The sequence below is a fragment of the Polistes fuscatus genome, unplaced genomic scaffold (genome assembly GCF_010416935.1).
Source record: "Polistes fuscatus isolate 324 unplaced genomic scaffold, CU_Pfus_HIC Scaffold16, whole genome shotgun sequence".
In the NCBI taxonomy this organism is placed as follows: Eukaryota; Metazoa; Arthropoda; class Insecta; order Hymenoptera; family Vespidae; genus Polistes; species Polistes fuscatus.
In genome coordinates, this window is record NW_025113064.1 from 3,946,002 (window position 1) to 3,956,215 (window position 10,214).

At 31.2% G+C, this 10,214-nt stretch overlaps 1 protein-coding gene across 1 annotated transcript; it reads right to left on the bottom strand.

The window, feature by feature from the left end:
• Positions 1-2,078: 2,078 nt before the first annotated feature.
• On the bottom strand, positions 2,079-3,009 carry LOC122514996 (ubiquitin-conjugating enzyme E2 J2-like). The gene is made up of 4 exons (XM_043632131.1): positions 2,879-3,009; positions 2,581-2,799; positions 2,363-2,480; positions 2,079-2,255 (listed from the first exon to the last, which is right to left on the bottom strand). The coding sequence occupies exons 1-4, from the start codon at positions 3,001-3,003 to the stop codon at positions 2,079-2,081; spliced, it is 639 nt and encodes a 212-aa protein (XP_043488066.1). The 5' UTR covers positions 3,004-3,009.
• Positions 3,010-10,214: the final 7,205 nt, after the last annotated feature.

Genomic DNA, 10,214 nt, shown 5'->3' on the forward strand with positions numbered 1-10,214 from the left:
AAATAGAGATTTAAAAATGCATTGATTATCTTTATACAATTTGAATTTAATTGAATATAAATATTTTTGCTTTTAATATCGAATCAAATATATTCTACCAACTTAAAATGTGCCTTGTACCAAAAAATAGCGATAAGAAATAATATGTAATTATAAAATAACATACAGATGATAATAATCGATACGGATTAATAACAAAATCACGTATTCCCAAATTATAATAAACTAAAAATAAAAAGTAATTTGTATTTAAATTTATAGATTTAAAAAGGAAGATATACGATATAATATTTTATTAAAGCGATAGATTATATTATATCTAATTATTTCCTCTTTTTTCTTTCTTTATTCTTTTTAAGTGGAAGAAATATTTATATATATATATCAAGTAAATTGGAATAAATATAGTTGGAAAAAAGAAAAATTAAATCATCTTTGCCTCTGATAGTTCATTTTCTCTCATCGATCTTATATAAATTATATTTACATTTGATCTCTAATAGAATGAATCAAATATTATATGCATATTATACTTAATTCCCTTTACCTACAATATCGTGTGAGATTCGTGGTAAGAAAATCAGACTAATTGTAAGCATGAGTATCACGGCTTATGAGAGCTGTGGAACATCAAATGGGCCAAACATAAACAACACTGGTCAGACTCATGGCTTTATATATCACAAAACATGTGCGATTTACACAACTTCCATTGCTTAGTCGAACCATGAAATGGCTCGATATATGATCTACCTTGCTGTTGATTATGGCACACTTCATTGAAACTTAAATCGTAGGGAAAGGGATTAATAAGATCCTGGTATATGATACTTTAATAAGTTAATAAAATATAAATTTGTTTTCTATATTGGCACGTCGAAGAGGCAAAGATTGTTCGATCGATGAAATTTGTGCACTTCTTCGTTAATTATATTATATAAGATTCCAAATGTATATATTATGTATGCTTAAATTTAACAATAATAAAAATTAATGTTCTATCAACGAGCGAATGAAAAAGTTTTTTCTTGTCAAATGTCCAGTGATGCAAACGGTGTAAAGAAAATAAATAATTTCTTAAAAGAATTCATCGAACATAGGAAGTCTTTTATGATTTGGATGATTTTAAATTAGTTTGTTTTCTTTTCCAAATTATCACGGTTTAAATCTTCGATCGTTGATAAATCATCCTTTGGAAGTTTAAATAATATTAGAATACAAAATGTGGATATTCGTTAAGGGTTACAAAATTGTAACGATTAACGAGATATTTCATATTCTAATTTAATATGAAAAATAACTTCTTACGTCGCGATGTAGAAAGACTGTTGTTGCAGAAAAACCACAATTATCATTGTTAAAATAATGGGTGTTATAATACATTTTGGATCTTACAATTACCCCTGATATAAACATCTATGTTAATAAATCTATCTAATGTCCATGACTAACATCGATCAAAGATTAATGAAGGTTTCCACACAAATTCGGCATAGATCAATAGGCAAGTCAATGTAGCTTACGTTATCGGCAAATTTTCTTTCCTTTCCTTCTTTCTTTTTTTCCTTAAGGCTCCAATATTTTCAATTGTAAAATCATTATTGGAAATATAAATGTAAGTACGTATTGAAAATTAATTTATAATTTTTAGTAGGAATAATAAAACGTATTTTCGTGTAACAATAAGTTATACAAAGATGCAATATATACATGAATATATATATATATGAAGCTTTTTAGGCAGTCGAAATATTAATTTTGCACTTTTGTTACAAGTCGAAGACTAAATTATTTGGAAGAAAGTGCAATTGCATTACAAACCAAAGTATAAAAAAAAAGAAAAAATGCACGACGATAAAAAAAATAAGAGATTTTTTGTACATCTTAGCAATTCATTATTATTCATACGAAATCATCGTCTTTCTTGTAGAAGCCTTAAGTAAAAAATGTGTGCATGGTAGATCTGTTCATGCTGTGTCTTCATGTGTATTATTTTTTCTTACAAAATTCCTTTTTAATATCTTAATATCTACTACTTTTACCATATTCCGTTGCAATACTCCTTAATACATATTTAACTATAAGAGCGAATGCTGCGAAACCAATAAGAACAACGAGATTAGTAATTGCGTCTTGTAATGGACTTTGTTCTCTTTGTAATTGATCTGTATTAAGGAAGAAACTTCTGCTGCGGTAGACTGATGCCTTGCTTGTTTTTCCAATTCTTTTCTATGTTCCAACTCTGCCTTGATGACCTATAATGTAAAATAATATTACATAGGAGTCATTTAATTAAATGTTTTGTATTTTTGCTTACTCGAAGAAAGCAAATGCATAAATTAAATAAAGAGAGAAATATTACCTCAACAGTTTCAGGAAATAATTCACAAAACAATTTATCGCGTAGATTGTACTCCAAACTTTGCCTCGCTAATTCTCTCTTTTCGTAATCTGTCGTATTAATACTGCCAAAGGTTGGGCTTTTTTCGATTTGTAATTGATAACCACATTTTCAATTGTTTAGTGTGTGTTATTTACATTTTATATTTATAATATTTATTATTTAATATACCATAAAACTAAGAAGCCCTGTAAGAATAGTAGACAGCAGGATTCCATGTATCGGGATGAAAATCAGTGTTGGATAGACAAAGTTTGGTATTAACTTTGAATCTACTGTTAGGAGTAGTCATGTAAATGCTAGGAGGTTGAAATGGAAATTCTCCAGGAAATATAAGTTTTCCATGATAAAACCCTCCCTCGTAAGGTGTCTTTTCTGGTCCTTTGACGACGTAATGCCTACAAAAATAAAAATGATTAACTTGTGTTACAAAAAAGAAAAATGTTAATATAATCAAAAGAATAGTCATCTAGTTACCATTCTAATATGTTAGAAGGTACCGGTTCGGCCAGAACATATGGCACAGGATCTTTTTTAAGACGTAAGTAATCCTGCTTTAAGCGAGCTGTGGCACTATTAAGTTTTTTATTCATTCTTACCATATATAAGCTGTAACTAAACTCAACCTTTTAATTTTCCTTCTTAATCTGCTTGTCATATACACACCCGATAAGAATTGGAAGAATAAGTGAACACGAAGAAAAATATTTCAATATCAATAATACTAATAAACTTAACCTCAATAAAGAATTAGTAAACGCGTATCATTTAAAAAACAAACCAAATTAAATATTAATTTCTATATATATACGTGTATGAATAATAATAATGTTCAAATTTAGGTTAAGTTTCTTCTAATTATAAGATTATTATTATTCTTCAAAACGTAATAAGGATGAATCGTCACAAGAAATGATAAATATTCCGAAATTTCATTTGAACGTTAAAATGATATTAATTAGATTATTTAAACTCGTGTTAAAATAGTTTAAGAAAATTCTATCCATTTCATGAATAATACTAAATATGACACTGAATTTGACAGCATCCTTTTCAAACACTACTTTCGTTTCTATAAGAAACATATGACTCAGAAATATTCTTCTAACAGGGTATTCTGCGCAGTGCTGCCACGTTATAGCTATTATATATATATATATATAGGAAGCGATCATAGCCTGCTATTAGCAAAAATAAGAATGAAGTTTAAACCCCAAAGAAATCTTGCCCGAGCAACTCAAGAATCGAAAATAAACATCGAGTCACTATGGAACTTACCAACCAAACAACTATATAAGAACAGGTTGAAAGATAAAATCGAAATAAACCCAATAAAAGAAGAAGATAATACAAACACGGCCTGGAAGAAACTCAAAACTAACATTTTAGAAGTTGCATATGAAGCCCTGGGAATACGAAATGTAAAAAACCGGGCTAGAATGATCAAAACTCCTTGGTTCCGCCCAGAGATTATGGAAATATGCAGAAAAAAGAAAATAGCATACCTTAACTATAGGACATTACGAACACCTGAATCATACGAAATGTATAGACGAATCCGGAATCAAACAGCGACATTAGTAAGGCAAACAAAGCAACATTATTGGGAGATTTTTTCGAAAAGAATGGAGAGTGACTTCTATGGACTCCAAAAACAAATCTGGCGATTTATTAGAAATCAAAGAATGGAGGTCAACGAAATGATCGAAACAAATCAGATCACAAAAGAAAAGTGGATTAACTATCTTACAGAGCTCTATTAATCAGAAGAACTTCAATCGGAACTAAATACGCCAGAAATAATAACTAAAAGCGACATACAAATTGAGTCCAATGATGTAGAAACAGCTATTCGAAAACTAAAGAATAGGAAGAGCCCAGGGCAAGATGGCATTCCAAACGAACTGCTAAAATATGGTGGCCAACGTCTCACACAACAGTTAACATTCCTAATACAAAAAATACTATACCAACACAGAATACCTGACGAATGGCGAACAAGTACAACTATAGTTATGTGTAAAAAAGGAGACAAAAAACTGCCTACAAACTACAGGGGAATAAATCTTTTAAACACTTCATTGAAACTAACAACAAAGGTTATAACGAATAAAATTAACAGCTTAACGAACCTAGAAGACGAACAACAGGTTTTCAGATAAGGCAGATCGTGCACAGACGCGGTTTTCATCATAAGACAGATAACAGAAAAATCAATTGAATACAACAGACCAGGATATGTGTGTTTCATTGATCTGGAAAAGGCATTCGACCGAGTGCAGTTAAAGGATGTTATACAACTCCTCTATAACCGGCAAATTCCGAACAATCTTATCAAGACCATAGAGGACATCTATAGAAACAATAAGATCCAAGCAAAGATAAATGGTGCCTTAACTGAACCGATTGATGCGGGTCGTGGTATCCGACAAGGGGATTCCCTAAGTCCCCTGCTTTTTAACATCATTATGGACGAAATAATAAGAAACGTAAGACTGCTAAAAGGATATAAAATGGGCAACGAAGAAATAACCATCCTATGCTATGCTGATGACGCTGTATTAGTTGCCGAAAATGAGGATGATCTACAACGTCTACTACACCGATTTAACTGCATAGCCAAATCATTCAACATGAAAATATCGGCCCAGATAACTAAATGCATGACAACATCAAAGACACCGTTAAGATGCAAACTGGAAATTGAAGGGAAGGTTATTCAGCAGGAAATGAGATTTAAATACCTAGGAATAGAAATCTCAGGATATAGTGATGTTGAAGCAGAGGTAAGAGAACAGACAATGAAGGCATCCAGAATAGCGGGTTGTTTGAATGACACAATATGGGGAAACAAAAACATGGACATAGAGACCAAAGCAAGAATCTACAAGGCAATGGTAAGACCTATTATGTCACATACCGCAGAAACTAGACCAGACACGGCGAAAACGAAACAGTTACTAGAGACAACCGAAATGAGAGTTCTTCGCAGAATAGCTGGAAAAACACTACTAGATCGAGAGAGTAGTGAAGATATAAGAAGAACATGCAAAGTGGAAAACATTAACGAATGGATACTAAAAAGAAAAAAAGAATGGAATGAACATATCAACAGAATGGACAACGGAAGTATTGTCAGAATTGCACGGGATAAGTCACCGGTTGGCCGCAGAAGCACGGGGCGCCCACGAAAACGATGGTGCGACAATTTAACAGTGCAATAGGCAAAAAAAAAACGTCGTTACGAAACAGGCAATTTGCCTAAACTAAAGAATGAAGAAGAAGAAGAAGAATAATATATGAATAAATATATATCGATGAAAAAAAAGATCATCTATGATAAAGTAGGCCAATTACAAAAAATGTATTTTGATCGGCATTAAAAGCGATGCTACGTCGACGATAAAAGTTTATCTTCTGTTTTGTGCGAGATGATTTGTTAGTTAAAATTGGACTATTCGAAGTGACGTTTATTTATGTCTTTTTTTTTTTTTTTTTTTTACTTTGTTTATCCTATTATCTTTTTATCCTTTTCAATTGTATTATTTCATTGTTTATTATTACTATTATTATTATTATTCGAATATCTCGTTTAATTGATTTTAAGATTAGATTTGGTTGAGAGATATTACTTCGTAAGTTAAATTCAATTAAGTTTCATTTAAATTAAATTTTGTTGTTTATTTCTTCGCTTTTTTGTTTTAAAAAGAGGAAGGAGTGGATGAAGTGTTTGCTTATAGTATTTATCGCATAAAAATAACATCCTGTAAACTATTATTATCATAAACCTTGTATTGACATAAGATATTCTTTAATTGCGTTTCAGTATATTTTTAATCTTATTTTAATACGTTTTGAATTTAATTTTAATTTATTTTTTTGTGCTTTGTAAATATTTTCTCTCTCTTTCTCTTTTGCTTTCCTTCGTAGCTAGGCTCACTTCGTTAGTTCGATGCATTAAGTTTTAAATAGCAATTGTTAGATCAGACGCGCTTATAGCAACGTAGTTTGTAGTTTGCAGTGTGTGGGTTTTAGAAACATGGAGTAATTATACGAAAGGGAATGTTATTTACTTTTTACGTACTTACTTTGTATTCACAGTAATTCCGTTTTACTAACATAACAATTTCCTTTTATTACTTTTCTTTTTCATTTTTATTATCATGTTCTTTTTGTTCTCTTTTATTCATTATTTTTTACTTCCATTTCATTTCACTTTTGTACTTGTAATTAGGTCTGTAATTTCTGTTAATATTTACTTTCAACATTCCAACCGAACTAATTCGCAGTTTAATCTCCTTATACGTAAATTCATTAAATTATTTCTCTTTTTTTGTTTTAAACATTATCATAAACATTGTTAATGTGTTATTTATTTATTAATCTATCGTTCTCGTTACATATTTGTCTCATGCTTTCGCTCTTCATAAATTTATTATTCACCCAACTTGATGATTATTATTCATTTACATAGATGTGGGCAGAGCGTTACAAAGTTTCGAGCCTAACGCAGAAACTATTTTTTGCTTTTTAAAACTAACTTTTATTACAAAAAATAGAAGTTTCTTTTTCGTTGAGACTCCAAAAACTTTTCATTTATATATAAATAAATAAATAAATAAATAAATATATATATGTACATATATAAATCTATTATAGTATTCATCCTCGTCGATTGGACATTCTCATCATTATCAACGATCTTTTGTATCAGAGTTAAGTAAATATTAACGATGTAACTCCGAATCTTTCGTACTTTGATTCGAAATGATTATCCTTTTCATTTTCTCTCTCTCTCTCTCTCTCTCTCTCTCTCTGGTTTATCTTCTCTTCTATCGCTAATGACATTAAACGAAAGTACGCGGCCCGCTACCTTAATGGAATTTACTTTTGCAGCTTCGTAAAGCTAGGCCATACTTTACCAAGTAAATTGCATCGCGCTCATAGGAATAAGGATATAGAAATAGTATGAGTTTGAGATTGCACGAGCGTTAGAAAAGGATAGAGTAAATGAGAAAGATAGAAAAGGGGAGTGGGAATAGAAATTTCGAAAAACAAGGCTCATTTTGGGGAATCATCCTTGTTTTGTTCGATATGCCGGCGAACACGATGCTGTTTCTCCCACACTTGTTACAACTCTTATTGTTTTGCGATCGAGAATTATGGAGACCTTTTTCTTCTACTTCCACTCTCCCCCACCTCCATTCCACTCTATTTCGATCCCCATTAACCCATTATATTCCACCGAGTTCATGTAATTTTGCAACGAAAGTTACATTCTTCAAATTGCAATTTCATTTTCAATTTGTTCATTCGTTCTTCCTTTTCCTTTTTTATTTTTATTTTCTGTTTTTTTTTTTTATTATTACTGTTATATATTTGCTTTTGCAAATCGAAACCAACAGTTGCGTAAATACTTGGATCCTTTGAAAAATCGCATTATCTTTCGTTTGTTATTTCGAATTGTTTCAAGGCCGCCACGGTGGCATTCGTCGTCTTCGTCATCATCCTTGAACACTTCGGTTCAAGTGCCTCTTATCGATTTTTTGATTTATCCTTATTTCTATATAAGAGAAAGAAATTAAAGTTGAAAAAAGCATTGGCTTTTTGAAACTTTTCTTTTCTACTTATAACTTCTTCTTTTTTTCTTTTTTTTCTACTTTCCTCCAGTTTTTTATTTTCTTCGGTTGTTGTTCCTTTTTCGTTTGTTGAATAAATTTCTGTGAACTCACAATTAATATTTTTTGCTTTTTATTTATTTTAAATCATTAACCAAACAGTGTCGTAAGAGATGCTTAGAAAGAATTCCACTGTAAATTATTTTTGTTCTTCTTTATTTTTTGTGTTTCAAAATAACAACAATAATAATAATAATAATAATAATAATAATAATAATAATAATAATAATAATTACTTTTATCGCGGATTACTAATACATAGAAACAAAGTATATACATATTTAATCGAGTCAAAATGCTGCTGCTCGTTATTAGCATAGCGACGGAATTCATTTCAAGTTTGTTCGTTTGTACGAGTTATAATTGCCGAAGTTGCGGTAACAATTACGGACGAGTATATGATTAGATGTGTTCGAATGAAAGAGAGACTGGAATTACAGAGAGTTGGAGAGAAAGAGAGAAAGGATAGGTAGAGAGTGATGAAGGTGGGTGGGGGAGTATGTTGTGGGAGAGGATATATATAAGAAACGCGAGAACACGTTTTGAAAATTTCTGTTACCGACTGTACCGTCATGCCAAAATTCTAATCGGCAGAATTAGTCGAGAACGTACACTCCGAGCTAAAAATTTGATTGACCGAGATATCCTCAAGAGTGAATAAGAACGCTATGAGATCAATTTTTCCGAAGTCGATTCGGGTTACGTTTCTTTATGATTTATTAATACTAACGCGTTGTATAATACGCTTTTGTTCATATTAATATCTTATCTATTTTTCTTTTTATTTTTTACTCTTTCCATTTTTATTTCCTGCTTTGTCGTTCATTTTCTTTTTAATTCCTTTTTCTTTTTTTTTCTTTTTTTTCTTTTTAAATTTTTATCGTTCGCGGCTATATTTTATTTTCGCGTTTTCTTTTTCTTTTTGTAATTTTTTGTCAGAAAATCTTTATCCTCTGGGTTCAGGATAGATAAATTAATAACAAATTTGTTGAGAGAGAAATTATTTGCACGAACGAGAATTTCTTTTGTTTTTTATTTTTTAGACAAATTGCATACGCGTGTTGTATAATTTTATACGAGTATGTACACTCATACGTGTTTACTCTGTGTGTTCCCTCTGTATAGAATGAGAAAAAGAGAGACAGAAGATCCTTTCGTGCATTCATACTCGTAGATGTATGCACATATACATACATACATAGTATACAAGCATAGTTACATATATATATACATCCATGCATTCAATACATATTAGTCCAGTCAACGGGACTGGAAAACTGAGCAGTTTTCCTCGATCTCAGGAAAGAAAGTGAAAACTTGACATAAGGGTAAATAGACGACGCTGAATCGAATGGTGCTAAAGTTTTTGATCTGAGTGGTGCCGTTTTTGAGAAAAAGGGTAAAAAAGGATAAAAATTGGTAAAAAATGGCTTTATCATAGAATCTAGGCATTTAATCGAAAAACGTTTCAAACAAAAGTTGTAGAGAATTAAAATATACATAAAAAATGTTCTATGAGTTATCTTCGTATTTTCAAAAATAAGCGAATAAAATTGGATTGAAGATGAGAACAAAATTTTAAGAGTGGGAGAAAGCAAGCTTATCCCTCCGTCGCGTTTTACACGCGAGCGAGCTAGTATGCGTGCGAGCGTCCGTGTGCACTAATACACAAACGAAGGATCTTCGGCAATCTTCGGGACTCTCGGTCTTGAATGAAAGTGCGAGTGAGAGAACAAACCAATACTTCTCTCTTTTTATTTATCATGCGATAACGAGTATTATTGTCCTTGGCCATCGATTGTTGAGCGTTCTGATATTTCTCTTTTTATATTTTTTCTTTCGGTAGCAAGAATTTTACGTCTTGGCCATCGAGCGTCGAGCGTTTTGTATACGAGTGCGAGTGAGAAAAAAACCGATATTTCTCTCTTTCTATTTTTTCTTTCGGTAGCGAGAATTTTTCGTTTTGGCCATCGTGCGTCGAGCGTTTTGTATATCTATATATATCGGCGTATAAGCGCGGCATTTTAAATCGAATCTTGATGCTTATGGCACGCCGTTTCTTTATTTATTGTCAAAAATAATGAACCTTGAGTAAAAAAAAAATAATTCATTTTAGCAGAAACTATTATTATTTA